The 24,843-nt window shown below is 45.4% G+C and overlaps 13 protein-coding genes and 1 pseudogene across 14 annotated transcripts, besides 1 other annotated feature; 7 read left to right on the top strand and 7 right to left on the bottom strand.

The window, feature by feature from the left end:
• Positions 1–224: 224 nt before the first annotated feature.
• Positions 225–1,160, top strand: LALA0_S15e00562g (LALA0S15e00562g1_1; the record flags this gene model as incomplete). The annotated part of the gene is made up of 1 exon (XM_022770622.1): positions 225–1,160. One exon carries the CDS (start codon positions 225–227, stop codon positions 1,158–1,160), a length of 936 nt encoding a protein of 311 aa, XP_022631125.1.
• Positions 1,161–2,339: 1,179 nt separating this feature from the next.
• Positions 2,340–3,173, top strand: LALA0_S15e00540g (LALA0S15e00540g1_1; the record flags this gene model as incomplete). Its single annotated transcript, XM_022770611.1, has 1 exon — positions 2,340–3,173. One exon carries the CDS (start codon positions 2,340–2,342, stop codon positions 3,171–3,173), a length of 834 nt encoding a protein of 277 aa, XP_022631124.1.
• Positions 3,174–5,219: 2,046 nt separating this feature from the next.
• GYP8 (LALA0S15e00518g1_1) lies at positions 5,220–6,770 on the top strand (the record flags this gene model as incomplete). Its single annotated transcript, XM_022770599.1, has 1 exon — positions 5,220–6,770. The coding sequence occupies one exon, from the start codon at positions 5,220–5,222 to the stop codon at positions 6,768–6,770; it is 1,551 nt and encodes a 516-aa protein (XP_022631123.1).
• Positions 6,771–6,834: 64 nt separating this feature from the next.
• Positions 6,835–8,673, bottom strand: SPT8 (LALA0S15e00496g1_1; the record flags this gene model as incomplete). The annotated part of the gene is made up of 1 exon (XM_022770588.1): positions 6,835–8,673. The coding sequence occupies one exon, from the start codon at positions 8,671–8,673 to the stop codon at positions 6,835–6,837; it is 1,839 nt and encodes a 612-aa protein (XP_022631122.1).
• Positions 8,674–9,944: 1,271 nt separating this feature from the next.
• On the top strand, positions 9,945–10,763 carry CAF16 (LALA0S15e00474g1_1; the record flags this gene model as incomplete). Its single annotated transcript, XM_022770577.1, has 1 exon — positions 9,945–10,763. One exon carries the CDS (start codon positions 9,945–9,947, stop codon positions 10,761–10,763), a length of 819 nt encoding a protein of 272 aa, XP_022631121.1.
• Positions 10,764–11,291: 528 nt separating this feature from the next.
• On the top strand, positions 11,292–12,377 carry ERG3 (LALA0S15e00452g1_1; the record flags this gene model as incomplete). The annotated part of the gene is made up of 1 exon (XM_022770566.1): positions 11,292–12,377. One exon carries the CDS (start codon positions 11,292–11,294, stop codon positions 12,375–12,377), a length of 1,086 nt encoding a protein of 361 aa, XP_022631120.1.
• Positions 12,378–12,711: 334 nt separating this feature from the next.
• CAK1 (LALA0S15e00430g1_1) lies at positions 12,712–13,758 on the top strand (the record flags this gene model as incomplete). Its single annotated transcript, XM_022770555.1, has 1 exon — positions 12,712–13,758. One exon carries the CDS (start codon positions 12,712–12,714, stop codon positions 13,756–13,758), a length of 1,047 nt encoding a protein of 348 aa, XP_022631119.1.
• Positions 13,759–13,803: 45 nt separating this feature from the next.
• Positions 13,804–14,043, bottom strand: LALA0_S15e00408g (LALA0S15e00408g1_1; the record flags this gene model as incomplete). The annotated part of the gene is made up of 1 exon (XM_022770544.1): positions 13,804–14,043. The coding sequence occupies one exon, from the start codon at positions 14,041–14,043 to the stop codon at positions 13,804–13,806; it is 240 nt and encodes a 79-aa protein (XP_022631118.1).
• A 515-nt stretch (positions 14,044–14,558) lies between these two features.
• Positions 14,559–16,442, bottom strand: LALA0_S15e00386g (LALA0S15e00386g1_1; the record flags this gene model as incomplete). The annotated part of the gene is made up of 1 exon (XM_022770533.1): positions 14,559–16,442. The coding sequence occupies one exon, from the start codon at positions 16,440–16,442 to the stop codon at positions 14,559–14,561; it is 1,884 nt and encodes a 627-aa protein (XP_022631117.1).
• Positions 16,443–17,834: 1,392 nt separating this feature from the next.
• MCO32 (LALA0S15e00364g1_1) lies at positions 17,835–18,632 on the top strand (the record flags this gene model as incomplete). Its single annotated transcript, XM_022770522.1, has 1 exon — positions 17,835–18,632. The coding sequence occupies one exon, from the start codon at positions 17,835–17,837 to the stop codon at positions 18,630–18,632; it is 798 nt and encodes a 265-aa protein (XP_022631116.1).
• Positions 18,633–19,028: 396 nt separating this feature from the next.
• On the bottom strand, positions 19,029–20,306 carry FMP48 (LALA0S15e00342g1_1; the record flags this gene model as incomplete). Its single annotated transcript, XM_022770511.1, has 1 exon — positions 19,029–20,306. The coding sequence occupies one exon, from the start codon at positions 20,304–20,306 to the stop codon at positions 19,029–19,031; it is 1,278 nt and encodes a 425-aa protein (XP_022631115.1).
• Positions 20,307–21,217: 911 nt separating this feature from the next.
• Positions 21,218–21,907, bottom strand: SCM4 (LALA0S15e00320g1_1; the record flags this gene model as incomplete). The annotated part of the gene is made up of 1 exon (XM_022770500.1): positions 21,218–21,907. One exon carries the CDS (start codon positions 21,905–21,907, stop codon positions 21,218–21,220), a length of 690 nt encoding a protein of 229 aa, XP_022631114.1.
• A 234-nt stretch (positions 21,908–22,141) lies between these two features.
• LALA0_S15e00298g (LALA0S15e00298g1_1) lies at positions 22,142–22,627 on the bottom strand (the record flags this gene model as incomplete). The annotated part of the gene is made up of 1 exon (XM_022775543.1): positions 22,142–22,627. One exon carries the CDS (start codon positions 22,625–22,627, stop codon positions 22,142–22,144), a length of 486 nt encoding a protein of 161 aa, XP_022631113.1.
• A 792-nt stretch (positions 22,628–23,419) lies between these two features.
• On the bottom strand, positions 23,420–24,732 carry LALA0_S15e00276g (annotated as a pseudogene). The gene is given in 5 exon segments: positions 23,420–23,557; positions 23,557–23,742; positions 23,742–24,248; positions 24,248–24,397; positions 24,397–24,732. Coding segments are annotated over 5 exon segments (1,317 nt in total).
• Positions 23,420–24,732: a mobile genetic element (Ty1/copia degenerate copy).
• Positions 24,733–24,843: the final 111 nt, after the last annotated feature.

Below are 24,843 nucleotides of genomic sequence, written 5' to 3'. Positions count from 1 at the left end.
TATATGCACGCTCCTGCATAGCGATGCATCGGTGCGTCATACCGCAATGACACGCAAAATATGCAGAATGGACCAAGCTCGGAAAAGCAGCTGGGAAGAAGAAGAAGAGCTGAGATCGAAATTTAGTATATTAGCCTCGCAAAACTCCGTCAGTGCTAGAACTTGGTAACCCTTGCACCTAAAGGAAACCTCAAAACTCCATCATTTCAATCCCTTTTGCATCGATGTCCGCGAGTGGCTCGGGAATCATGACACTTTCTGCAATGGCATGTAGCGCAGACGAAAGCCAGTTAGCCACAGCGACGACGACAAAAACAACGAACGGATACGGACCTTTGATAAAGGACGAGAACCACAAGCTGCAATTGACGCCACTAACGGTATCCCGCACTTCAACACCATCGTCAACATCGTCCGTTTCGTTGCGCAGAGCTCGGAATTTTTGGTCTGTACACGAAGATACAGCTCTGGTCTCAACCGTGATAGACAATACAGCCATTTTAAAAGGCAGTGATAACAGTAATCGACCACGCGGCCGGTTCTGGTTGCATATCAGCTTTGAGCTGAAAAACAGACATGGGTTGACCCGCAACAAGCGTCAATGCCGAGACCGGTTCAACCTACTTTTTTGGAAAGCGGTGCGTGACCGCAACACAAGTCGTGGTGAACTCAAACACTTAGATGCGTTGCTGGCACAATGTTTAACATTGCTGTACATCGACAAAAACAACGTGATAATGTTGAAGGAAAACGGTGTCAGCGACAGCATTGGTGTTAACCACAATTTAATAGCGGCGCCCGAAATTCCGTCTTTGAATGAAGACACCGGTCTGCACAGTCCGGCCATGTCCATGTACAGTTCAGTAAGCGATGGAGCTCCAGATATGTGCTACGAGTCGCTTGCGGAGCTGGCTTTCGGGTTACAACGACAAGTGACTGCTCTTACGCAACAGGTGGAAGATTTATCTGGCGTGGTGGAAGAAGAAAGGTCAAGGGTCGATGTTTTAATGAAACATGGAGTAATGTACCAGCCCGTTACCAGACAAGAGCCTTTTTACGCTGCAGATACGTGCTGCAGACCGGGCAATAATAATGCATACGGCAAAACTCCAAACAGTAACTACACCATGTCGCCGTATTTACTGGCTCGACGGGAGTAAAATGTGGGAAGAGGAAAAGAGGAGAACGTACAAGGAGGATGGCTCGAGACTCCTGGATCCGTATCCTAATTCTTCCGCAACACCCGTACACCACGCATCTGTGAAGGGGGGCCTTGAAGTCACCATAATTTCTCAGCCACGACCCGCCTTAGCCCCCTAACACACACACACTCACACACACACACACACACACACACACACACACACACAAACATACAAACCGGCCTCTTCCGCTCGCAGCCTTGTCCATATTCTTTCATCGATGGTGAGCGCAGCGCGCTAGCATCATTACCATCCATCATTGTCATTTCGTCACCATGATCATCATTATTGTCTGCACTGACACAACCCACATCTCATGTCACACACAACGAAGAAAACAGCAGCACGTGCATATCACGCGACCATACGTATCTAATGACCACATTTTCTTTTAGATTTTTTTCCTTTAGCGACTGTTTTGTGCGTTACGTAACTGCTATTTTTAAGTTCCGGTCCCATCGGTCCGGAACAGCCTTTCGCATGTTGTCGGGGCAACCGGCAATTGTGCAAGAAAAAAGCAAAAAAAGAAAAAAAAAGGAGCATGCGCGTTTTCTTTTCCGGCCAGCGCCTGGACCGGCCTTTGTCTCCGTTTCTTTTGCCTGCGTCTCTGCACGTCACGCATCCATACTTCCATTGTGAGCGGTGCCTGCAGCAAGAATCAGGCACCGTGCATGTCAGTCACCAGGACAATGCGCCTCATGGGCCAAGCCTAGCATCTTTATATGAGCCCCGATCCAATGCGCGACATCTGCAGCGAAGGAGTACCGGAAAAAAAAATACTTGTGGTATTCTCTTTCATCTCTGAAGTTCAGCACAGCACATGAATGCACAAACCTCAGCCGTGTCCCCGATCCTTCAGGTAGATTTTTCTTTGTAGAAGCGGGGTTGGTGGCGCCTACTACGCGTTTCGCAGAATTAGGAAAAGACCCCGATATCTGTCGCTGGGATCTGAACTGGCAGGAAACTAACTAGCCGGGCGATATAATATATTTAAAAGACGGGCGGTGCTGCGAGCGTCTGGCAAGCTCTACTCATCATATAGGTTAATTATCCTACAAGTGCCATAACCAACGGACACCTGTTGAAAGAATAAAGTCGCATTTTTGAATTACAGGACAGAAAGAGTAACTTTAAGCGATGTCTTCGCTCGTGAGATCCAGCGGTGTCGTCTCAGAGACGACGCCGCTATATCCAGTACCAACACCCACACACCAACGGCGACGGGCCCAGTGGTCTCCACGTGAAGACGTGGGACTACTGCGAACCGTTCTGGGCCATGCTCGCTTGCTGTTGCCCGGAGCCGACCCCGCAGAACTCGCGCGCGCTCGTAAGCTGTTTTGGCATCACGTGCGGGCTGCGCTGCAGGAAACGCAGCACGTGGCCATGAATCGTCGTCAATGTCGAGATCGATTTCGATTACTGTACCAGAGGTCCCAGACACGGGCGCAATACCGTGAATTTCTGCCGCCTGCGTCACGTGCGGAAGAGCTGGGTGACCAGTGCGTTCGAGTGTTTCGGTTCAACGAGCATCGTGAGCTGGCGATTGCAGATTCCAATGCCCTCACAGAACCGGCTCTCAAACCCGTGGTGTTTGAATCCTCGCCATTACAGCCTTATTACGGGGGCTCAAATCCAACTCCACCTTCATCAGCGTCTTCGTGCACAGTGACATCGTGCGACTTGCAGGCCGTTAGAACTGCCATTGTAGGACTTCAGCACCAGCTCAGCCAGCTGACACAGGAGCTGGATGCTCTGGCTCAGACGGTTGACCAGGTAGCCACGCATTCGCTGGAGGAATCGGCTCCGGAGCATGCTGCTGACCACCAGTACGTGACAGGGCATCCGGGTGATAATACCGGCTATGCGGGGGTAACAAGCTGGCCGCCTAATTTTTCAGCTTTTCAAAATTACGAAGCCTCTCCCACCTACGACTCGCAAATGTTTCGCCATCCGCAATATGCGGAAAACTGAACGTTGTGATTGCATGCGGGGCACGGGACAACGGCGAGCGAAACAGGATAACAAGGCCCACAACTACATATAACGCGTTATGATGTTCTTAAATTAATATTCATTGGTGAAAAAAAAAGGAGCGAAACAAATTGACGTTTCATGTCTCTCTAGGACGAGCAGCTTGCCAAGAACAGCGGTAGACGATACCCATCGTGTAAAAACCACTTCATCATTCTACACGAGTGAGTCGTGCGACGGCAACGGTAAAAGTGATATTCAAAAAGCTTACATCAGCATTGGCTTGATCTTCATAATTCAGAACAGGTATATAGCCACGCATCGCATCCAACCAATCACCAACAGTTACCCACAGTTGTGGTAGGTACAGCTGATAGCGTGTTCAACCTCAAAATGCATCATATGGTGCGCCTTTCTTGAGTTGAACTCCTCAAACTTCTTCACCATGACCTCACGGCTTTCGTAGTCTCCACAACTTGGCATTTTTCAGATTTCCTCTTGACTAACGATCTGAGTTGTTCCTTGTAGTTAGGAATTTGTTATGAGACTCACAGAATTATAGTGCAGGATTACTGTTAATTGACTGCTGCTTTGGGCTCAAAAAGAACGACAGCAGCAGCAGCAGCAGCAGCAGCAGCTAGCTGGCTACATAGCCGTGCATTATGCAAGCTGCTTTAACGTTGTACTTTGCAGGCTGTTCACGAAAGCCCAGAAGTCTACGCTTAGCTGCATGCCAAAAGTAACCGTTGTCACAGATATGTTCCGTCATCACAATGCACTTATCTGTTTCCTAATCGAGACCATGACTAGGATTCGAGTCCCCCGTTGCCGGTCAATTTTTGACTTGAAGAACACAAGGGTAACTAACGGTCGAAAGAACTGTTGTTTATCGACAACCCTTCCAGGCAGAGAACAAACACTCACACATCGGCAGTATGGCTTGGTGAAGTAGCGATTACTCCAGAGATCTTTCATGCAGGCTCATATTTTACCGTAATTCCACTTAATTCAAACAAACCACATGTGAAAAAGTTAACATGAGCCAGCCCGATACTATGCCAAGGCCTATTGTATCCTGGCCAACGGGTTCCAGCCGCTCGGCTGCATATGATCGACTTTGTAGTTGGTAAGTACCACTTGTTGTGGTTGTCCGCCGTAGCTTGGTGATAAAACTCGTTTTGGCCATAGTCTGATCTTCGAATGTTAAAATTCAACTCTTGCAACATTTCTACAATTGAGAATATGCTCACTTTGCACCTTGGAAGCAGCTAATAGTGCCAAGCAAAACCCCATACCAGGTAGCTTAGGATCATGGATAACATGTCTGTAGGCGATCTCATCATTGGTCACTTTATACTAAACTGTCATCCTAGTTTCTTGACCACTCTGATGCTGCGAGATGTGAAAGAGTACTACGGTCTCGGATTGGCAAGTCGAGCCGTTTGACGCTGACAGTTTCTCACCTAGATGGCAAAATTCCGCTCAGCTACAAGCCAATTTGAGAAAAGACGGATGGGGGACAGAAAATCCGAGTAATATTTCCACTGTGTTGCCAATAATCGCACATTGAGATTTCCTTTCCATAATTTGTACTATTTAAAACTGCCTGCTTACGCTACGGTCTCAATTTCTCGGTTCATGCTTTGTCACCGTATTTTACCGTCACTTTCGAAAAGTTGACGAGAAATCGACTTTTAGGGCACAAAAGAACTCAAAAAAATACCCTGCTTCGCATGCTACCACTATGAATCCACCATATGCCCTTCCCTTTCTCAAATGTGTTCGAACGTCTCTATTTGACTGTCTTTGGTCCTGTGTCACATGCTTCTCCGGTTCCCAGGTCCTTTAATATAATATCTAGAGCACATCCCAAGAACAGGCCTGTCCCCTGGACGCTTCAACGAAGAAACATCCTACCTTGAACCAACATTGACAACGCCAAAGTACTTGGGTTCTATCGACAAGCACCATCACATTCTGGAATCGGCTTTGTTTCATGTTCTGGGCGTGATTTCGTGAATAGTTGTGCTGCAAATATCTCGTTAGATGGTTTCTGATCATTATCGCATTTTGGTGAACGACCATGAGTTCCTGGGGGAATCCGTTCTGGACGAAAAGTCTGTGCTATATTTCCGTGAAGATGAACGCTTGAGTCTGAAAGCTCAGACGATTTTGAGCGCACTTGTGCACGATGATCTGGCGACGCTTTTGTCCCTTGGCAGATCCAAAGATGGATTTGTAAAGCACGAATTAAGAAGACCTCTGTGGCTCAAGGTTTTGAAGTCCAGACTGTCCCTCGACCTCTATGGTGAAATTGGGAAAGACGGAGTCGAACTTGCCCCGCATTCTGACGAACATCAGGTCTCGCTTGACGTCAAAAGGTCTTTTGGAGATGTGCAAGATAGCGCTACTAAAACGTTTTTGCGCCAAGCCCTCGAACAAGCAGTTGTAAGGGTGCTAAGAACGTTTCCACAGTTATGTTATTATCAAGGTTACCATGACGTCGTGGCTGTTTTCGTCCTGGTTTTCATGCACACTCAAAGAGCCGATGATGAAGCGAACCTGAGTGACTCTACTACTAGTGAAACTCCATCTACCGACAATTCTGACTTCCATGAAGCCATGAGCTCGAGTTCGATTTCTACCAAACTCTCGGATGATTCCGTGCTATCTATTGATAGTCAACAATTATTCGAATCCGTGGCCATTTTCACGCTGCTGTATTTGAGGGACTTCATGATGAAATCATTGACATTTACCATTGACCAGCTCGCTTTGATTCCTACCATGATTAAGAAAAAAGACCCCCAACTCTACAAGACTTTCCAGTTAAATGAGATTGATCCCTTTTTCGCTCTTTCATCGGTTTTAACGCTATTTTCTCATGATCTAAGACCTCAAAGTAATGAGTCAATGAGCATTGTGTTCCAAATTTTTGACCTTGTCATTGCATCCAACTCTATGTTGATGCCACTAGTTATTTACAGCAATCTACTCCTGGCCAAGAAGGAAGGCCTTTCAAAAAGGCTCCATGAAAATCTCGAAAACTTTGACAACGATACTGATTTAATACATGGTGTGATACAGCAAGAGATGATCGTTGGTTCCAGTGTTGTTCTGTGGAATGAGGTTTTGGAAACCTCGAGAGATATATCTGCTACAACATTACCCGAATTAAACAAAGCCGTCAACAAATACAGCGTTCTTCTTACTGAAAGTCAAATACCTGTTTCTATCGAGGATGTGCTGTCCTGGTTAACAAATGAAATACAATTGAATGAATCAAAGTCGACTTCCGGAAATCGCATTAGTAAATCAAAGAAACTACCTTCTGCGGCCGCGCGTTGGAAAGTCATGGCCACCCGTGGGGGGCCTTTTGTGTTCAGGATATCCTTGGTAGTGGGAATCGCAGCGATCTTGTTGAAACTGTACATGAGATCTCTTGAGACCCACCCCAATTATCATTTACTTCCGCTCAGGTCTTATCTCGAACAACTCAAAACTCTTAAATTTGCGGGACTGCAACAACCGCCAAAGATATGGCTAGATCCGTTAAAAAGCGTTCTCAAGAATATAGGCAGGCCCTTCACTTCTTAAGTAGCGTTGTCGCAACAACCATATAATGCACTTTCATAGGTCCCGTGGCCATTTGTCAAGATCATCACTCGACGTCTATGTCGTAGATGAGAGTGGCATCGGTTGAGACCCCTTGCCATCCTTTATCACCACTAGTACTAATCAAAAATCGGCACGTAGGATCAAGATACAGGTTAGAAATCATACCTCCATGGTGGCCCGGGACAATCAAAAACGGTACCTTCGATGAACCATATTGAGAAACATCGTATATTCTCACATTATCATTAGAGGCGCATAAAACATGCTTATTGTTTGGCATTGCACGGACACAGGAAACAGGGCCAGATATGCTAGGGAATTTCAATACCTTGGACGGGCTACTACCCATTTTGAGATCGAACTCCTCTACTATGGCATTTCTTCTTCCTGCGTATACTCGATCTCCGTCTGTTGACCAGCACGCTGACATACACCAAGGCGGCACTTGAGGCCCACGAGATAAGCTCAGTGCTGGTTTTTTCGATATTCTGCGATCCCATATCTGAACTGCACCATTGGTGCAAGAAGCGAGAAAGACGTTCTCATCCAAAACTGTTCTCAGTGTTGATTTTGAGATTTCTTCTGTATGCGCGACCTCGGAATCTTCATTGTCCGATGCTTTGTTATCCAAATCCTTCTTTTGTTTCGTTCTTTCTTCTTCCTCTTCATCACCAAATAGCGAATCGAGGTCATCGTCCTCTTTCTTCGTATCGTTCTGCTCGTTTCTTGCCTCTAAATTAGCTTTATCACCTATATTCACGGTAGAATAAAGAGGTCTAAATTCTAGTGATGAAATCTGTGAAGTGGATCCTTTAAACTCATTAGAGCAGCTTCCGGTTTGTAGATCCCATTCTAAGATCTGCTTGTCCCACCCACCGCTCATAAAGCGACTTTCGTCATTGCTGAGTCGTAACTGGTTTACCGTGCTAGTGTGTTTTTGAAAAAGATGTGCAATATGCCCCTCCATGTATCGGCACCCTTGCATTGTAATTCCCCCGTTTTCGAGCCCGCCCAAAACAAACATACACTCACTTTGCACTTCCAAAGCATGTACAGGTGACACAACAGGCTCGTATTCTTTTCCAGATTTTAGCAGCTTGATGTTGTCACGACTTTGAGGTACTTCGTTTTCCCAATATGACAGCAGGATCCCTGCGTTGGAAATGGACTCCACCAGTGAATGTTTTTGAAGAATCGTTAGAGAAAGTTTACCCTCAATTGTGTTCAAAAAATCGTACTTTCTAATGAACCCGTCTTGACCGCCCAAAAACAAGTATTTGAGCCCTTTAGACATGGCTATGCTGTGAACATGTGTTTGGATTGGGATGGCTGCCGTTGGGTATATCGAGTACACATCCGCAAGCTTCGCAGAGTTGTAAAGCTGTATGTAATACTCATGAATTTTGTCAAACGCTGAGGTTGGTTTGCGTATGGAAGGTGGGTGAGTTTCCACAGTGACACCTAGATCTGCTCCTGGTTCACCAGATGGTCTCAATTGGTCAATTTTTCTTCCATTTTCCAATCCTTCCTCTTGGTCGTCGTCTTCGTCACCCTCATCATCACTATTTCCTGTTTCCCTGTTTTTGCGTAGATCTGACCCTCCGTCATTGTTGTCGTCGTCCATGTCGTCGTTGTCATCATTGTCGTCATCATCTCCGTCCATATCCTCGTCGTCGTCATCTTGATCCTGATCCTGACTTTGTTCCGGATAATCGTCCTGATCTTCTTGGTTGTCCTGGTCGTCTTGCTCACCTTCTTGTTCCCGGTCTTGGTTATCATCTCCACCGGCTAAATCGACCATTTCTTCGTCCAATTCCTCATCTTCGTCCTCTTCTTCGTCTGCCACCTGGTTCTCATTCAAAATGTCATCTACGCCGTCCATGCTGGCAGCCTAAAACAGCGCTGATCGGTGCGTTGTAAGGTTGATGGAGGAAGGTTGGTGATGGGTTAGCGATGTGCCCGCCAACTATTGAAATATAGAGATATTTATGGTCACTTTGTACGCGTGTGACACCGGTGCGACACTGTGAGCCGACAACTTTAACATACAGTAACCGTTGACCATAGGTCCAGGACCCCATTGATGTGTGTTTTATTCTAATCACACAACTCAAGATAACTTCTTTCGTCTTCAAGCCGAACTGATTTGCCGAAACTGAATAAAGTGCTAGCGTGTCACATTGGATGTCTGGCAATTGTGAGGGAAACTGGTCTCAAAGTAAGGGCTTAAAACAAGCTAATTTGTCCATCTATGGGTTTTCATTCACATAATGATGAATACCCTTTAGCTGCTGCTTTGTGAGCTTGAACAAGCTTTCGAATGGGTGGTCGAGCCTTTGATGAAAGCTCGCGGAACTTTTGAGAGTCAAACAACAAAATGAACTGACACTTTAGGAACCATCACCTGCGGTAGGTTTGCTGAGTTCATTTCTCATTTATTCAAGCCTTTTGGTTTAATTAGGCCTTCTATGTTATGTGGGAATTATGTGCTGTTGAATCCCTGGTCCAAAGATAAACCTGGCAACGAAATATATTCGAAAACGATGTCCAGAGAGACTTGAAAAGTACTAATTGTTCATGTACTGAGACTCACAATAGCTTAAGTTATAAGGCATTGCAGTTCTCAAATCTGACCCACAAAGATGAGCAAAAGGATCCTCGACACAAAACATGACAACACAAGTGGTCAGTAACGATTGAGAGCTAAAAAGCTGGAAACCCCTCTAAAAGGTCCAGTGCAAATGTGGATCTTAACCAAAGGGTTGGCTCTGAAAACTTAGGTTTATCGTTTTTGATTTGACCGTCATCGAAAGAGAACACGCCTATTTCACGTGGGCACGCCCGGAAATTTTAATCGTCTGAAGTGATCAGCTATTAAACCTTTACGGTAAGCCCATCAACCATCTTTATCCATTTGAACAGTGAAATCAACTGAAAGGTTGCTATCCCCAGGCAATTGAGCTCTCTATAGCACATTAGATTCTTTATAGTCACCCCACTTGATCCCGGACACTTTGATTTATCTTTTTCCCGCCAAAAAAGCTATCATTTTCTATACCCTTTTAACAGACGTGGAGGACTCTTGCTAGAACAACAATCTAGAGCAGCTCACACCTTTAAGCAAAAAAGCCCAACCAAATCTGTCTTCTAATCATGTCGTTTGCAGCTGAAATCAGAGATCTCACCTACAAATTCCCGCACAACGACGAGCCCGCCTTGAAGAACATTGAACTTGAATTGGAATGGAATACGCGGACTTTGATTGTCGGTTCCAATGGTGCCGGTAAATCGACGCTTTTGAAGCTGCTGAGCGGTAAAAACCTGTGTTTGACCGGCCACATTCGAGTCAACGGACTGGATCCATTCAGCCCGCATTCCATGCAACAAAACCAGGTCGACGAGTGCCAGATCACAACGTACTTGGGCACCGAATGGTGCCACATGAACATCATCAACCGCGACATAGGCGTGCAGGAGCTTCTCGACAGTATAGGATTCCAAAGCTTCCGCGCCCGTGGTGAGGCTCTGATAGATATTTTGGACGTTGACGTCCGCTGGCGCATGCACCGGCTCAGCGACGGCCAGAAACGTCGAGTCCAGCTCACAATGGGCCTGCTCAGGCCCTGGCGCTTGCTTTTGCTCGACGAAGTCACCGTCGACCTCGACGTGCTGGCCCGCAGCCGTTTGCTTGCGTTTCTCCGCCACGAAACCACCGTTCGTCGTTGCAGCATCGTGTACGCGACCCACATCTTCGATGGACTGGCAGACTGGCCCGATAAGGTCGTACACATCCGCCAAGGCCGCATTGTACGCCAATTGTCGTACGCTACCGATGTGAAATTCGATCCTGCTGCCCCCGTGCAGAGTGTTACCACACCTACATCTTCCACCAACACCGTGACTCTCGGCTACGCCAAATCTTTACATCCGCTCGCGGTGAACTGGCTCTCAAACGACGAATCCCAGCAATAGCGTCCCACGGACCTCTGTTCCTGCTTCTACCCATAGCCTCCCCAGCCTCCTCCCTACCGCTAACCTTCTCCACAGTGGTCCGATTTCGAATTTGAAAACAGATATGAATTCTTCTCGCTGCGCTCTTTCCAACGAGCATACGAACGCCTACATTTTCTATGCTCGTTCCTCCACAATTGGTAGCTGTCTGGGCCGTCACCCTCCTCTCGGCCATTGTCGATGGTTTTTTCCCGATATCAATATATTTTTCATCGGTTCTATCGTTTACAGCGTTTATTCGAGGTCGTAGCGAGAAGAGGCGCATAAACGAGAATACCAAGGCGATATTTGAAATATTATATAAAGAGCCACATTGTTTAAACATCCACCTCATCGGTTCACATTCAAGAGGCCAAAACAGAACCGGATTGACTCCAGGTGACAAAAGTATTCTCAGAGCGGTAACATACGGAATTTGAGCTTCCAGTGAGTCTTTCAAACCCTCGAATACGACCATTTTGAAGCGATTGACACCAACATTTTATAACAATGGATTTGGTATTGGAGTTTTTCGACACTTTTGGTCTGGATTACGTGTATTCCAAGACTTTGCCAGCGTCTTTGGCGTCGCAGTTTTCCTCGCAACTGCAACAAACGCTTGCTTTGAACAAGGGCAATCTCAGTAGTTTGGTGGAATCAGCATCGGCATCAGCAGCTGCATCGGCTGGAAAATACGGGTATGCTCCATATCTGTTCCATTTGACTGACTACACAGCGGAGTCCTTGCTGCCCCGTTACAACGTTTTGCGTCAGTTTTTGTCGCTAACGGTTATTATGACCGTTTTCGGCTGGCTGCTGTATCTTGGGGTCGCAACGTTTTCGTATGTGTTCATCTTCGATAAGGCGATCTTCAATCACCCACGCTACTTAAAGAACCAGATGTCGCTCGAGATTAAACAGGCCATTTCTGCAATCCCGGTGATGGTCTTGCTGACCGTACCTTGGTTTTTGATCGAGCTACAGGGCTACTCGAAGCTGTACATGAATATTGACACCGAAAACCACGGTGTACGCCAGTTCTTCCTCGAATATGTGTATTTTCTACTGTTCACGGATTGTGGCATTTACCTGCTGCACAGGTGGTTGCACTGGCCTCGTGTTTACAAGGCGTTGCACAAGCCACACCACAAGTGGTTGGTTACCACCCCATACGCTTCTCACGCTTTCCACCCGGTCGATGGCTACTTTCAGTCGCTTCCATATCACCTCTACCCCATGCTATTCCCGCTAAACAAGGTTTCTTACTTGATCCTTTTCACATTTGTTAACTTCTGGACCGTTATGATTCACGACGGTGAATATTTGGCCAACGACCCGGTCGTCAACGGCGCTGCATGCCATACCGTCCACCATCTCTACTTCAACTACAACTACGGTCAGTTCACCACGCTATGGGACAGATTGGGAGGCTCTTACCGTGAGCCAGACAGAGAACTGTTCAACAAATCGTTGAAGAAGAGCTCCAAGACCTGGGAAGAACAGATCAAAAAGATGGAAGTCATCAAGCAAAAAGTTGAAGGTAAAGAGGACGACAGAGTCTACGGAACCGAGGAGCGTTACAAGAAGATTAACTGAGAAAAGTGCGAGCTAAACTTTCTCTTTTTTGCATAGCTTTCCGCTCCGGTCTCAAGCTCGTCGACAATATACATACACTTACTTATCGATACTATTTCAAAACATGACTTGACGTTTAAGACACAGCCTAGCCATTCAGACTTTTGAAAGCTCGTAGATTAGCTTGCTGGGTCACTTCAAAGTCCTCACTTGTAGTACGTCTTATGTGACTGTTCTTACAGCATAGCTCATCTCATCGCCTATAAAAAGGTGACAGACGGACAGACACAATCAAGCATCTAAGCGGTACAAGTCCTCGAGGCTTACCAGTTAGATTTCAACTAGCTTTCTCGCAATGACTACCGATTTGGGTCAACTGGTCGTATCAACAAGGTTCTCCAGCATCTACCAAAAAGGAAATCGGGCCTTTAAAGTAACACCAATAGCATCTGTGGTGAAACCACACGATCCGATCGTCGAGCTGGAATTGTTAAAGTTGATGCAAGAATCAAGAAACGAGCATATCATTCAGCTGCTTTCATTTGAGGTCAAAAACGGTGTGGTTACACTACAGTTTCCATATATTCAATTGAATCTGCACCAGTATCTATTGGCACATTACCAGAAACGTCGCTGGAACCCTTACCTGCTGGACGATAATCAAACTACACAGTCTTCTCAGCATATAAACAAGTTACCTCTCGAGCAAGCTATTGGCTTTTTCCAGCAATTAGCCTCAGCACTGGAGTTTATACATTCAAAGGACATAATACACCGCGACTTGAAGTTGCAGAACGTTCTGGTAAAGGAAAGCGTTGCGAATGAGCTCCCACGCCTTTCGGTGATTGACTTCGGGATCGCGTTCCACCCTGAGGTGTCCCAGGAGCCTCCTGACACCAAAATCACAGATGTGTCCACTTCTATCTACAAGGCTCCGGAATTGTTGTTCAGCGTTAAAAACTATACAGCTGCGGTAGATATCTGGGCTCTGCTGGTCATAGTATCGCAACTGTACCAAAGAAGCAGTTCAAGCGAAAAATACATTCCGGCGTTTGTGGACGACGGATCTGAGGAATTGGATCAGGGCAGCGACATCCGATTGATTTCGTCAATTTTCCACAGTCTTGGCATTCCTGCGCTACAAGACTGGCGAGAAGTCCGTGATCATGGGTCTCCGGCGTTCGAAGGCATGTTTGGAGCATCTGGTGACGGCAATTACATTGAAAATCAACTGGAATCCGTTCAACGAGAAAAGTGCCTGCACTCGTTCCCACGTTTGGAAGAGGTTAGCGAGCCTTCCAGAACGATTGTCGTCGATTGCTTGCTGCGAATGGCATGCTTTGAATCCACCAGAAGGGCAACCTCAGAAGAAATTGTACGCTCGTTGCATGAACTGGAATGAACTACTTTCATACATCAACTAGGGACAAGCAATGCGTTGATATTTTCACGCCTTAAACTTGCGTTCCAGCTCCAAAAACCTCACTAGCTCCTGCATGCGTCGTATTTCATGTGAACTGATGATGTTCTGGCGTGCTATCTCCTCTGTGGATAAGTCTGTCCGTCTTTTACTCCGTGTAGGCGATGAGCTCTCATCGCGCCTCAGTTTCTTGGTTTCCGCTCCGTTTCTGACACTTGGAGTCGAAGGGGTTGTGGGGGACCGCTTGTAAATGGATTTGCTCGTCATCAAAGCTGTCTGAAGAGCCTATATCGACGGATAATTGGGTTCAAATGGTATCTGGAGTACGGCGATGAGCTTAAATTCCACGGTTTCTGTGGGAGACCAAGAAAAAAGTCACTTGGAACGTGCATCACCAAACACGTGATGTTTATGATGCTCTCGTTTTAACGATGGGAACTGACTCCAGGTTTGGGTCTATCTCTGAATTCAGGATTTCTCAACTGGAAATCCATCCTATTGAATGTTCATGTTCTCACTAGGTTCATTTTTGCGGTCCTTTGGTTCTTGTATTTTCGAATACAAGATTTAGGCCTTTGAATCCTCCAGCGACGACGTTGAAGTCAGTTTGGATAAAAATGAACAAATATTTTATTCTGACGTATTTATGTACTTGAATGAAATGCATGGGTTGTTCCCAGTGAATAAGTCTAATGATGAATTTTGACTGAATGCGCTAGTAAAAAAACTGGCTCGGAAGTCTTCTCGATTCCAGTAATGAGAGATTGGTTCCCGCAGTCACATTAGGCGTTGTCATCTTTCCAGCCCAAAAACTCGAGCTCTTCGGAGATCTTGTCCTCAGACTGAATCTTGAGAATTTGAGTATCTTCTAAAGGTTCTCCAGATGCTTGTTTGAGTTTCAAAGCTTCTATGGCTCTCAACTTTTTCAAAAGTGAGCGAATTTTTTTCTCTTCCGGCGAAGCCTCTTTGTTCACCTTGGGCTGTGCGGCTGACTCGGTCGACGAATCTGCAGGTGTTATTTCTCCTGCACCTGGCGAAGCTTCAGTTCTTTTGCTCTCTCTTTTTTTCTTGTTCTTGGCCGCAGTCTTGGAGTCCTTACCAGAAGCTCCAGGCACTGACGCGCTCATACCCGGGATGACCTTGGCAGGTCTGATAGCAGCACCTGGAACCGATGGAGCGCCGCCTGCTCTTCTCGCATGGGGTGGTCTGTAAGCTCCAGTGGGCTTGGTGGCGGCTCCGCTGGTGGACCCGTTCTTTTGACGTTTAGCAATATAATCGGTAGCCGAAGAGTGAACCTGCACCTCGATCTTGCCTAGCTTGGGGTCCGAGAAAGGATCGCTGATGGATTCCTCGCCGCTTTTGAGGACATGGCTTGCGGCCAGTTTAGAGGAAACATGGTGTCTCCAGTCGACCTTCAATAGTTCCTTGTATTCTTTCACAAAACACAAGGTGCCACTGACATGCCAAATTTTGAGTCCGTTATCTACTCTCAGTCTTGGAGAAGTAGTTGCAGTCAAAATGAACTCGCCTCCCGGTGACCATTTGCAAACAGAAGTGTTTGCAGCGTCAAACTTGGTAATGCACTTGAACTTGTCGTGGCGATCCAAAACCTCAACCGAGCCTTGTAGATTTCCAAACCCTGCTATCAAAATATACCTACCAGATGGTGAAAAAAGCATGGTGTTTTTCGGTTGTTCTGGTAGGGAATGCACAACGTTGCCCTTGAGGTCAAAAAAAGTGATGGTAGCGGGCATGTAGCCGTATATGACACCGAATTGTCTCGAAGTCGGGGACCAAGTAAAGTCATGAATAGGACCCTCTTTAGATAGCGGCACACGGACCGACTTACCACCTAGAGTTCCATTGGCACCTTGGAATGACAATAGGTATAGGGTGTTTTCGCCGTAATACGATTTGTTTGAAGAATCGAAATCAGTGATGGCCATGCACAGAACCGCGTTACCTTGCAAATTCCACTTCAATTGGCACGAGTCTGCCTTGAAAAAAGTCTTTGTTGCGATTTTTTTGTCAGAAACGCCTTCTGTAATAGAGTATATGCTCAGAATCGCTGGTTTGCCGGATTTTTCTGGTGAGAAAGTACAAATCGTAGGGAATTCTGAAGGTGAAATAAGAAAACTCGAGATTTGCTGTTCTGGCACAAGTTTGCTATAAGGTTTGTCAAAATTAAACGTAGCATTAGCATCGTGTATGTCGATTTTCACGATCCTGACTTCTTTGCCAAACTGCTTCAGGGCAAAATTGTCGAGCTTACTGAACTGCAAAGCCCAGCCATTTTGCACCTTGGCCTGGTATGCATATCTGGCCGAATCTGGAGGCGTTTCCAAATTCAGTTCCCAAATTTTCACGTTTTTATGATCTGGTTCACTAATGGATGGTCTTTCCCAAGTGCTTAAAAAGTTGCCCGATGGTGAAAAATGTAGGTCATAAACGTCTTTGAGATTTACATTCAACAACAGTTGTGAAAACTCAACCCCTGTGAATACTTGAACCGTTTCTGTAGTAGAAAGAGCCATGAATCGTCCGCATGGCGACAATAGAGAAACTTGGATTTTTTCAGCTTCATCTCTTGTCAATTGATCGAACGAAGGGTATCCTTGGAACAAATTGATTTCTGTCGAAGTTTTCGCGAAAAACTGGGTCGACATCGCTGATGATGACGGTGGTGGTAGTTTTGCAGTGCTAGAAGGCCAATTGACTTGGTTTTAGCGTGGCAGTTTTGGTCTCTGATGGGCGGGATCAGGTCAAAAACTTTTCAATTTATTTAATAGTGAGATATGGATCGCGACGTACGAAATGTTAGATTTGGGACTTCTCGAAGAGTTTTAGACCCTGGCGCGATATGAAAGGAGGTTGAATTTAAGTCGTTTGAAAGATCTATTAGTATTCAACTTACTGATGGAATGGCATGGTTTGGTAGATTAAATATAGAAATCCCTTTGAGCTGAAAAATAATAAGTCTACTGGAGGGTGGAAAGATGATAGGTATTGGATGATGGAAGATGACAAAGGACAATGCAAATGTCTGGAAAGTAGGATACTGGTCTTGGGGATGCGTTATTCTCGAGCAACAAATGAAAGTCAAATGATCGATCACGTGACCATATATCAGACGACGGATAGGGATAAAATGATATATGATTGGTGTAGAAATTTTAAAGCAAGTATTGTACGCAGTGCGGCGGTCTACATGTGTATGAAATGTGCTTTGAGTGCTGGTGTATCAAAGCGCGTATTTTAAGTTTAATAAAAGAAGTCCTTTTTTCTCAGAATTCTCATAGCTCCGAGGCGATATGCCAGAGCCTGTGAGATTTTTCGAATGGCCAAAACTAATTTCATTCAACTGGGACCTATCTGATACTCTGCGAGATCTCTGTCTGCGACGATAAATGTTTTCTTTCAGCCAACAGGAGAGGGAAATTTCAAAAGGGAAACCGATCGAAATTTATACACAGCGGCAGGAAATCCGCATTTGAAAGGTTAATATCACCGATTCAGTGCATGTCAAGCTGAACTTATTCCAAAACCTTGCTGTGTCCCCGCCCTCGCTTCCCCTGTAGCTTACCGACCATTATTATCGCTATCGGTTTATGTGACGCTCTAAGATCTCTTTTCACGAATGTGCGACGGTATGGGTAAAAGTGATATGAGTTTTCCACATTCAGCTGTGCCACTCGTAAACAGGATAGCTGTAGCATTAAAGGTTCTTTACTGGTTCATGTTTTCCGCGAGTACTCGCCGCTAATTCGACTTCGCCAACTGATTGAAGACTGTTTCTCAGACAGGAACACTCTGTTTTTTTTTTTTTGAAGCACGGATAAGAGTGTTGTATCTTTCAAACTCACACGATTCTAACGACGTGCTTTATATCGACCTTCTGTTCTGACAGTCCAACTGAACGTTTCCTAAAATACCAGGTCACGTGCAACCCAACTATCAGGTACACTCCGGGCTTAATTACTCAAACTGATCTCATCTGGCTCCCATCATCGACCTTCGATTCGAAGTCGGAATACCCAACCGCTCGCCTTGCAAAACCGATGCGATTCATAATGAGGCATTGGCGTGTTTCTCACGCACGCCGTTTTCTATATAACAACTCACAGGCCGCGAAAGTGGCCAATCTGGGGTTGATGACTGAATATCTCAGCTCAGAAGCTGTTCCTCATCTATTGCATAAACCGATAAAACTAGAAAAATTAGACCCCAACATAACACTTCGGCTGTTCCCTACCACCCATGCGTATCTGCCCCGGATCCAGGGAATAACTAGATACAAACACACCATGCCGTTACTCACATTAGTAGCGCGAAGTCTTGTTCTTCATGAATGTAGTGGTCTGCACGTGACGGGCGTTGAGACCATAACGGGCGTCAGTAAAGAACAGCGCTACAACACCATCACTGGAAATGACAAGATTGTTATACATTGGCAAACCTGTGAAGATGACAGGGATCGCGAAGTAGACCAAACAAATTCTACATCAGCAAAAAAACACTCGTTTACGCAGGCCGATTTGGACGAAGTCGGACGCAAATCAGATTCCTCTTTCAACGTAACGACACACGAATCGATCAATGCCAACACTTCACCAGACCAAGAACTACTACACTACATTTTGAGTCCAGATCAAAAATCGTCTCGCGAATTTTCGGGCCGTCCTCTCACTTTGCTGGACGAATTGAAGAAAAAATTGGGTTCTCCCCGGACTCTTCACGGTCTTTTCATATTCGAGCTCAACAGCGACAATACTAAGATCCTTGTACACACCATCGACAACGTGGAGATTTTTGGGAGACACGAAAAACAGGAAGCTGGAGCTTCTTTGGCATGTTAAGAGTTTGGCTACCTGCTAAGTTGGTGAAGCCAGGTAACCAGGCCGGAACAAAAAAAAAAAAAAAAATCTGTATGTATGAATTCAAGCAACTCAATAGACGAACCTTCTAGTGTACATGCTTTGATTGATAGATTTCCATGCTTATGTTTTGTCCGTGTTTCGCCATTTCAATGCAAACTTTTGGAAAACACCTTCAAAACTAAATATCAACATACGCCTAAACACTTTTAACATCAATTTATATTCAAGAATCCTCACCTAACTAACCAATTTGTCTGGTTTTCCCCCCGAAAACTGTTCCTCCAAGATCCTGGTATCCGCAAATTTCGTGCAACAGGTGATGTTCTATTTGCGAGACGCCACCAAAGTTCCATTTTATGAGTCTTTATTGTATCACTAGCGGATTCCAGTTTTACATTCAAGCTCATTTGAAAGGTAGTCTTCGGGGCCCGCTTTCTTGTATTTGCGATCTTGTGGCATTGGCCCGCCATAATTGGGGGATTTACTTCCAGAACCCAAGCTGTCCACAGCGGTCGATCCCGAACTTGTACTTCCGGAGTGGGATGGTTGGTTCGATTGATCCGCCCTTGAGTTCCCAGCTGCCAATGCGTCCGCATCTGCTGCATAACCAGGGAAGTAGAACCTAGCGTACACGTCATCTGCGTCAAGTTCAGGCGACACGGTCATTTCATTGTCGACGTCTTGAGGAGCCGAGCATGTTCTCGGAAAAGGAATCAAACTGCTTAGTTGTATCAGGAATGCTCGCATACTTCGAGCAGCAGGAGTGACCTGGAGCAGATTGGTGACAATGCAAGTTGCCAGTGACTCCAACAGCTGCTCACGGTCCAAAACCGGACGATCAAGTTCAGGTAGGCTGAGCCATCCAGCCGGGCCATCAAGAACTGTTACATCTCCCTTAGGGGTAGGAATATTGATGGGCACGATGCCACGACCAGCGCGCAAAGGCTTAAAGTAGTAATCAGACATAAATTTATGCGGATTGGCAACATAATGTGCAAAATTGGCATTTTTCGGGTTCTTTGACAATTGCGCACTTTTGAAAGGACATGCGCCGAATAGCAGAAACAGTAGAGTAATGCCTAGTGACCAGTAATCGGCCAAAAATGTGTCGTAGAGGCCACCATAGGCCTCGGGGGCTAAATATTTTTCGGTGCCTACACGACGGTCTTGAGAAACACGCATTTGACAACTGAGACCCCAGTCTGCGAGTTTGACATTTCCTTGGTCATCCAGGAGTACATTTTCGGGCTTGATGTCGCGGTGAGCAATACCGCGCGAGTGAGCAAACTCTATAGCAGAGCAAAGTTGTGGGACCAATCGAGCGATATTAACCTGAAAACGGGACGGACTTTGGGTTTTCCAGTGTCGGATAACTTCGTATAAATCGCCATGAGCAGCAAACTCCATGACAAATACGTAGCAAGTGTCACGTTCATAGAAGTCTAGAAGTGCACACACGTTAGGATGATCGCAACCGAGTGCCAAAAGGATATCATATTCAGCTGCAACGAGCCGGGCCAGCTTTTCAGCCATGGCCGAATCTGTAGGCTTTTCTACGATCTTGAGGGCCACATCCTGCTGTGAGATTGAGTCGTACGCCCGATATACGGTGCTGAAAGATCCGCTTTGAATCTTCGACAGCTTCGTGAACATTAGACACCAACACTGACTGAAAATGAATAGTGCACGCACGAGTTATAGTTGCCGATGCAATGCAATGCAATGCGAACTACTGGGAAAGAATATCTCTGTCGTTCGTGTGAGACATACGCAGCTCGACCCAAAAATGTCCAAAAAAACAAAACCAAGTTAATCGATCAACCACGGCCTAGCACTAGACTTGAGCTTGTGTATTTTACTCTCGAAAACTTCCTTCTACGATCCAACAACAGACTATAGCTTCCACATTCTCGTAGTTAAAAGTCACACACTTCGTTATAAAAACACGCCTACCGTTCATCTCCCCAGTGTTTTTATATAGAGTCCAACGATCTGCAATTTTAGATCCTGCTTTTGCGCTTGGTTTTTCGACCTCGCTTAACGCTGCCATGCCCACCTTTGATCCCATACCTCTGCGCTATTGCTCAGAATAAACCCTCCAACCACGGCTGTATGCAGAATCTCATCTCTCGACAAGCATAACCATCAAAGAAAAAAAAAACCACCAGGTTGCCAGATGAAAATTATCTTGCTATGAACCCCGTTGATCTTGCGTTTAACTGGTTTTTTTTTGCCTGAAATGAAAGTATTGCGAAGAACATTCAAAATCATCGCAACGGAAGGTTAACCGGTTTTCTCTCACGTTGCCAAAGTAATGCACGAGGCAAAAGGCAGGGTTCCGAACGCAAGTGATGGCCGATAGTCATAAGGAAGAAAAAGGGAAGCAAAGACGATAACACCGTTGGAAGATGCGAAACAGTTGTTTGATTTGGAGCTTTTCTTGGAAAAATGGTGTACAAATTCGTAGACCTTGACTGTCGTTAATTTGGCAGTAAGGATTATAATAGGAAGCCCGATATCTTCAAGTTGGAAAGTCGATGGAATGGACGGTTTGGGAGCGGAAATTACGCAAGCAAACCCTCACCGTAGATACCCAACACAGATTGGATAAATCCGACAACTGAAATGCCAAATAGAATGGGAATTGGACGTAAACATTTGGAAGAATGGGCAGTCACGTGGTCAGAAAGGGTGGTAGTAGCACTATCGGGAGTACTAGTAGCAGTAGTAGTAGTAGTGGTAGTAGTAGAGGCTCCAGTTTTGCCGGCGGTAGAGGTAACGGTCTCGTATTCATCATGAGACGCAGCAGATTGACCTAGATCAACCACTGATTCGTCCAACGACGATTCCGGCGCTTCTGGCTGCTGTGTTGCGGCAGCAGTAGCGGGCTCCGTAGCAGCCTGCTGGCTGGCGGCACGTTTGGAGCACTGTTCGCGACACTGACGCGGTCTCCGAAAACTCATCGTCAAGCCCATGTATGATGCAGAGACAGGCCCCACAAGCATTCCGTATAGCAAATAGGGATGGCGTAATGCAGCGGGAGCGCCAAAAAAACTGAGCCCGAAGAAAAGTGACGAGACAGTAGCAAAAGACGCTGCCACGCGGGCCACAATCTTTGCAGGACCCATGAGCTGCGATTTTACCACGTCCATAGGCGTGAATTTCGCCAAAATGGTCGCCGAGCACAGCGTTCCGCAGTAGATCCCTAAACTCGACACCGCGATCGTCTTGGTAACAGCGAGGCACACTGACATCGGAAGAGCTTTACTTATTTGCAAATTGAACAATAATTAAATAAACTTATAGAATATGAAGATTCCTACAGACACGAGCTGTTTGAGCTGAGGAAAGATCACTAGTCTTCTTGGTGTTCTCGGATTCACGTTACGGTTTTGAGAAGTGAATCTGATTTTATTGAAGGGTGATTTCGCACTCTCACTGTATACGGGTCATCGCTAAAACTTGTAAAAGCTAGCGCTGAGTGTCGATTATTTCAAGCTATCAGCAAGGTGGGAAGCAATGATGTTGCTTGAGCTAGTCAGGGTGGCAAAAACGTAGGCTATATCGCGTCTTGTTGGCATGGGGTCTTCAAGTATATCAATATGAGTACTTTGAACGAATCCGTCGCTGGACGTGTTTTTTACTAAAGATGGGCTTAATGAGATGCAGATGGGTTTAGGAAGCTCGATGGGAACTTGATATGGCACTTGAGGTAATGTAGGAAAGCTCTGGTGTGAAAACGGAAGCGGTTTGATGAAAGGAAGATGGTGTCGTTCTATACGCACTATCGTTACGGAGTTCCATGCTTTCAGGCATGATTTAAAGGCGCAGCATGTCTGATCGTTTCTAACCTGTATAAAGTTGTTTACACTCGTGTTGAGACTTTGTCTCTGGAGTGTCGTCGCACGATAATATTGAGGCTCGACTACGTCGGCAGTGTTCAAGTTATTAAACTGCTTCGTTTGCTCAGTCATGATTTGCTCTAAGTGAATGGTTATGGTTATGGATTTCACTCATTTCTCCGTGGTTCTTTTGACTACAAGTTTGGTACATTTGGTTTGACCAAACCACGGATATTTAAACGATTTTTTGGAGCAACAATAGCAAACAGGAGGTAACCTTCTAGACTCTAGCCATTAGTAAGGATTGCTTAATAAAGGTTCTAGATTACTTGCGAATCCTGCGTAGTGTGGACATATCGTTGCTTCACATCTTTACGATAGGTCCCTTTCATCTTAGCGCTCAATATGTCATTTTAGACTAATATGTCATTTTCTGACTACGCAATTGGCACTATACCATATAGTTTACCAATTCCAACCGATAAACGTTTCATATCTTGGGTGATTCTATCCATTATTTTAAGATGTAAGCTATTAGTTTTATTGAGTAGGAGTTATCTCTCCGTGACTTATTAAGCATAACTAGAATGATCTTGTAGGGTGGACAAAGCGTCCCTTCTTATACAAATTCTTGGAAAGGTTCCGTCGCGGAGGAATGTAAAAAGTTTCAAGCAATCGGGGTGCAACTGGTGCTGATGGTCTAATCTTGGAGAAATGCCGTCACTTGTAAATGGTACCACTAGGTTTCATCGACATCATTCTTGTTAGATCAGTAGTTGTTCTAGATTCTTTGAGCATCTTGTTGATTACGACGCTGTCATCTGTCACGTGTACGTGATCACTTTGTCGTGGCTCTGACGCTAGACAGGCACGGGTTCCGACATGCCCCCACCCCCCTAGCGTTAGTTCATGCTTGAATTAGACTATCCAGCCCTCAAGGTGTTTGGAAAATAGTTTCACCTTAAGTGGTTTTGCCAAAATGTCGGCATTATATTTTCCTGTCTTAACATATTCGACTTGAAAGTTAGATGCATGAAACATCTGTTGCAATCGACGCGCTTTGGTAATTGTCGGATGAGTTGTCGCAAACTCTCTAGCCTGAGTACTGCTGTGAAAACCGCATTTAGTCCGGCTTCGGTTGACGAGACACAGCTTTTCTTGGATCGCGAAGATCGAGCAAAAAGAATATGCCCGTTGAGCTGATCGAAGTGTCCCATTTGAGAGGTGAACTTCTCTTGGGCTAATGGGATGCATCCGTGATAGCATGCATACCAATAGGATTGGGTATTTTAGCTCGTGTCCATGTAAGCTTCTTGTGTTTAGTGTTCCAGATATATTGAGTGCAGTAAAGTGCTACTTCAAATACCACATTACATGGATACAAGGTATGCTGCGCGAGAATGTTCGCGTAATGTGAGATTTCTAATCTGCATTTGTGAGAAACGAAAGAAATTAATCCCACTATTCTTTGCAAGTGATGTACATTGCGGTTAAATTCTTCTTTTGTTAATTTGAGATCTTTCTTAGATGCTTCAATGACGTAATCTGGTGGTGCTGGGACCTTTGGAGCTCGCTTGTTTTAAAGTCTCAGTTCAAGACGAAATTGTCGACATAAATTCTTTCCCATCCCGATCATCATGCTGTCATATGAGTTGTGCTCGACTTCGAGACCTAGAATGTCGTATCTGGCTTAAGAACCAGAGACAGGTAGACCTGAAAAAACTACTTTGGTCTCAAACTTTTCTTGTAGAGAACATTATTTTCGTCATACAAGGTTTCGTTGCTCGTCATGACGACCATGTCATTGACAAATAGATTTACCACTAAAATTTGGTCCTTTACATGTTTGACTAACATACAAGGCCACGTTTTTACCTCGGATAGTTTACATGCCGTGACGAAAAATTGCGGATGATTTCATACCAGTTGGATCCTGACTGCTTAAGTCCGTACAATGATTTGTGTAACTTGAACACTTTATCTCTTAGTCCGTAGTGTGGTGGTGTTCGGATGTACCGCCCTTCTTTTAGAGGAGCATATAGGTAAGCGGATGTGATATCCAGCTGTTTAGTGGCCCATCCGTTGTCTAACGCCATTGCTCTGCAGGCCATGAGAGCCTCGTGAGCGACGGTGTAAGTTTCAGCGTCCGGATCGTGCGTTTCCGGTGTCCGTCTATCTCCTCGTGCAATACATCTGCATTTTCGTCTACCATCTCTCTTGGTGGTGAAAATGAACATGAAGCTAGTAATTCTTTACCTGGGTATCGATTCAAGGCTTATGGGGTTGCTCACATCCCATGATTGATGTTTTTCGATTGGTTTGTATATTCATATACTCTTATATTTATG

This window comes from Lachancea lanzarotensis, scaffold LALA0S15, assembly GCF_000938715.1.
Source record: "Lachancea lanzarotensis genome assembly LALA0, scaffold LALA0S15, whole genome shotgun sequence".
NCBI classification, from domain to species: Eukaryota; Fungi; Ascomycota; class Saccharomycetes; order Saccharomycetales; family Saccharomycetaceae; genus Lachancea; species Lachancea lanzarotensis.
This window is presented reverse-complemented; position numbering and strand designations above follow the sequence as displayed.